Genomic DNA, 3,530 nt, shown 5'->3' on the forward strand with positions numbered 1-3,530 from the left:
TAACAAATTCAGGAGGTAATCTCTTTCTTGCTCCAATGATCTAACATTATTTTTTAACTTCAATATTTCATTTTCCGAGTTATCATGTTTTCCTGATTTTATCTCTTGTGGTTCTGATTGTATTTTTTTAAGCTCATTTTGCATTATTTTGTACTCTGATTTTAAAGAAATCAGCTCCTTAGATTTCTCCTCATTTTTCTTGACCAAATCTCTCTCAAGTTTTGGATATTTTTTGGCAGTAACTATTTTCATTTCATCTCTTTTTCTTTTCCTTTTGAGAAGCAAGTTCTCATACCTGAGTTTTTTTGTTTTGATTTTCCACACATCAATCTCCTTTTTCAATTTTTTTTCTCTATCTGTCATTTGTTTTAAGGTCTCTGCCTGGAGTCGTTTAGATGTATCTATTTGTTCTTCAAAAAAAAGTTCTCTATTCTTAATTTCAATTCGTTGTTCTTTTAAATTTTTTTCAATGGACTTTACTGCCATATTAGCAGCCTCTGTCTCAAATGATTCCACTACTGACTTCTTAACACTACCTGCATTTGTAGTACCTACTGGAATTTCAAACTGTAATGCTTCAAATTCTGTTTTGTATTTTCCTTTCTTCTTTTTTAAATTCTCATTCGTTCGTCTCAATTTCCTAATTAATGCATCTGAATTAATAGTTTCATTCTCTGCCACATACACTTGAAAAAACTGATCTATTTTACAAAGAGGAATACTGTCCTGCTTAATTTTTTCAAAAAGGTCTAAAGCTTCTCTGTTGTTAAGGGGCATTTTGTTTTTACTGAGGGTGAGTTAACAAATAGCGTCAAAGTCATCTAAAACAGTCATTCCTTCTTTTTCAAGTATGACTCGATTTATTTCATAGATACTCTCTGGAATGTCAGTGAAACCAATTTGTTTTCGTTTCCTTCTAAAAAATATATCTTCTGCTAACACCTCAATGAAGGTTTCTAAATAGTCACTTGTTTCATGGAGATAGTCTTCGATTTTGTTCTCAAATATTTCCCTTACTTTCATGTAGGTGTTCTCCTCATCATGCTCATATACTTCCTTGGCAAATTTTTTTAAAAGGGTAAGTAATTTCCTGCCATAAACTGAACAACTTTCACTTGCTAACCGACCATCCAGGATTTTTTTAACATAGTAATACTGATGATATGAGTATCCAATTCTCCTGTTTTCAATTATTTGATACAGATTGAGATTCTTGTTTATATGCCTTGACGTATTTTTGATCTGTAGAAAATTGGGAATAAATGCTATTACAATACTTAAAACACCTACCATGATGATCATGCATCATTTAATTTACTCATCGTCTGACGGTCTCATGAATTTAACATATACATGCAGTATAACGTGATTTCGAATTTTCTCTGTTGTCATTTTTGTAAAACCATGTAATATTCATTTAAGCCAATCTATACTATTACAGTTTTTTTAGCATGAAAAACAAGTTCAGATACTTCAATATAAACATATTAGAAATATTTTGGAAGTGAATAAAGGCTGAAATGATTGCGAAAATGCTGCTTGCAATGGGAGCCGCCATTGCTGAACGAAAACGAGGCCATGAACAGTCCACTTAATTTTTCGTTAAAATACAGATATTGTCTTGCGTTTTTCATCTGTTTTTTATTATAAATAGCAAGAAGAAGCATTAAATGTTTAAAATATTATAGTTAGATTGGTGCCTTCACATTATGAGAGTCTAAACACACTTACCGTTCGCTTTCTCCTTCTGGTTTTTTCCTTGTACCATGTGCTTTACGGTCTTTCTAGCTAAAGGCATGTGGCGGGAACATTTCTTAAAATAGTTCCATGGTTATTCGGAACACATCGTTCGTATTCATTTAGAAATAAGCCGTAAAAGACAACCACCCTCGATGTCAAAAATGTGCATGACGTCAGAGACACATAAAAATAGAGAAACTCGAGTTACGTCCCTTTGCGTTAGCAAGCCTATCAAAAGTCGCAGAACCATTCTTCATTCAAGGACACATAAAATGCTGTACAATATTGTACCTACCTTAAATAGTCTTCATTTTCTTCCATCCCAAGCTAATCATGATCCCCCTATTCGTGACACTCTCGTTCCAACTTTCCTTCTGTGCAACACAAACAGGGTTTTCGATATTTTTGAATTTCGGCGTGTTGTTAAAATTAATTATTCATCGAGCCCGACTTCGATCCCGATGTTATTGTAGTATTGGTCGACAGTTTAAAAAAAATCTAAGTAATTTTCCCCAGTTTTCCAGTACAGAAAATGGCTAAGTTTCTCATTTTACCATTTTTCCAAAGAATTCTACTACTTTTCAAGTTAAAAAAAGGTCTAAGTCCAATTTTTTTTTTCAAATTCCAAAATATTCCAAAAACTTCCAGACACACATTTCGAGTTATGTGTGGAAATGATTGGAATTCCATGGATTTCCAAAACTTTTCCAGATCCTTTGGAAAATCTACATTAGGGCCATTCTTTTGAAATATCAATATCCCATTATCAATGAAAACAGATAATTAGAAAATTGAAATTGAGTTTTGTATAATCATTGTATGTTCTGCTTTAACATAGGTTTACATGTACCTGCTCAGAAAAAAATAACATATAATTAAGTTATTATTCCTTAAAAATTGAGAAAAATACATGAATTTCAAATCATTATTAGCAAAATTATTTACTAGTAAATTTACTAGTTAATTATTTGTCAATGTAGTAATATGTTAATTGAAAGGCACAGTGTTACATTTACGGCGGTCTTGGCTACACAAAGGGGATGCTTTCTCCTCCTTGTCACCTGATCCTATCTCTGGAATTTCCGGGGTCCCTGATCTACATATTTTTGTACTGTTTATCAATTTTATAAAGGTCGATGACTGTTCATTCTCTTTACCTTTTGCACGGTGAATAATAACTCATAATTAAAAGAAAAGTAGACTTCACAAGTCGGTACAGTGTATTTTTTTTTACATGTATTTTCTTGAAAAACAAATCTGACAGATAAAAGAAAATAATGGACATTGTAATGACAAGTTACTACAATGGTTTAGGAGTTAAACCGTTAAAATGAGTTTGAAAATGCTTGGCAACAGTTTATCTCATATTAATAATATGCTAATTGCATTTCATGTATTTGTTTATTTCTATGATTATTGACCAAATACTGACAAATTTGATCAAATCAATAGTATCATTTTTTAACTTTGTCATCTTGACATTAATAATAATTACATTAATTTTTTAAATACAAGAAATATGACCCACCCACCCATCAGAAGGGATACGCAAAAATGTCATTAATATTTTTTTTCAAGTAGATTTACAAAAAGTATGCGCTTTGATAAGAAAATCCTCTATGAAAAAAATCTGCGAATTCCATTTCTTGGATGATTATGAAAAGATGTGTGCTATTTTAAAATTTCTAATTAGAAGTATTGCTTATTGATTTTAATTATAATTAACGTTTAAGAAGAAACAAAACTAATTGGAATCATCAGATGTTTGTTCTCAAGCTAGACTTTAAAGT

General features: G+C 31.3%; 2 protein-coding genes across 2 annotated transcripts in view; both read right to left on the minus strand.

The window, feature by feature from the left end:
- LOC134273583 (uncharacterized) overlaps positions 1–670 on the minus strand; it is a 1,021-nt gene extending 351 nt beyond the window's left edge. Inside the window, exon 1 of the mRNA XM_062755775.1 lies at positions 1–670. This exon is cut by the window's left edge and continues 351 nt beyond it. Coding sequence (XP_062611759.1) covers positions 1–486 — 486 coding nt within the window. The 5' untranslated portion in view covers positions 487–670.
- LOC134273582 (uncharacterized) overlaps positions 1–1,971 on the minus strand; it is a 5,225-nt gene extending 3,254 nt beyond the window's left edge. The window contains exon 1 of the transcript XR_009993443.1: positions 1,732–1,971. The gene's annotated coding sequence lies outside the window, so the exon portion shown is untranslated. The remainder of the gene's footprint in view (positions 1–1,731) is intronic.
- Positions 1,972–3,530: the final 1,559 nt, after the last annotated feature.

This window comes from Saccostrea cucullata, unplaced genomic scaffold, assembly GCF_032062105.1.
Source record: "Saccostrea cucullata isolate Sc308-1 unplaced genomic scaffold, CSIRO_AGI_Scuc_v1 ctg981, whole genome shotgun sequence".
NCBI lineage: Eukaryota > Metazoa > Mollusca > Bivalvia > Ostreida > Ostreidae > Saccostrea > Saccostrea cuccullata.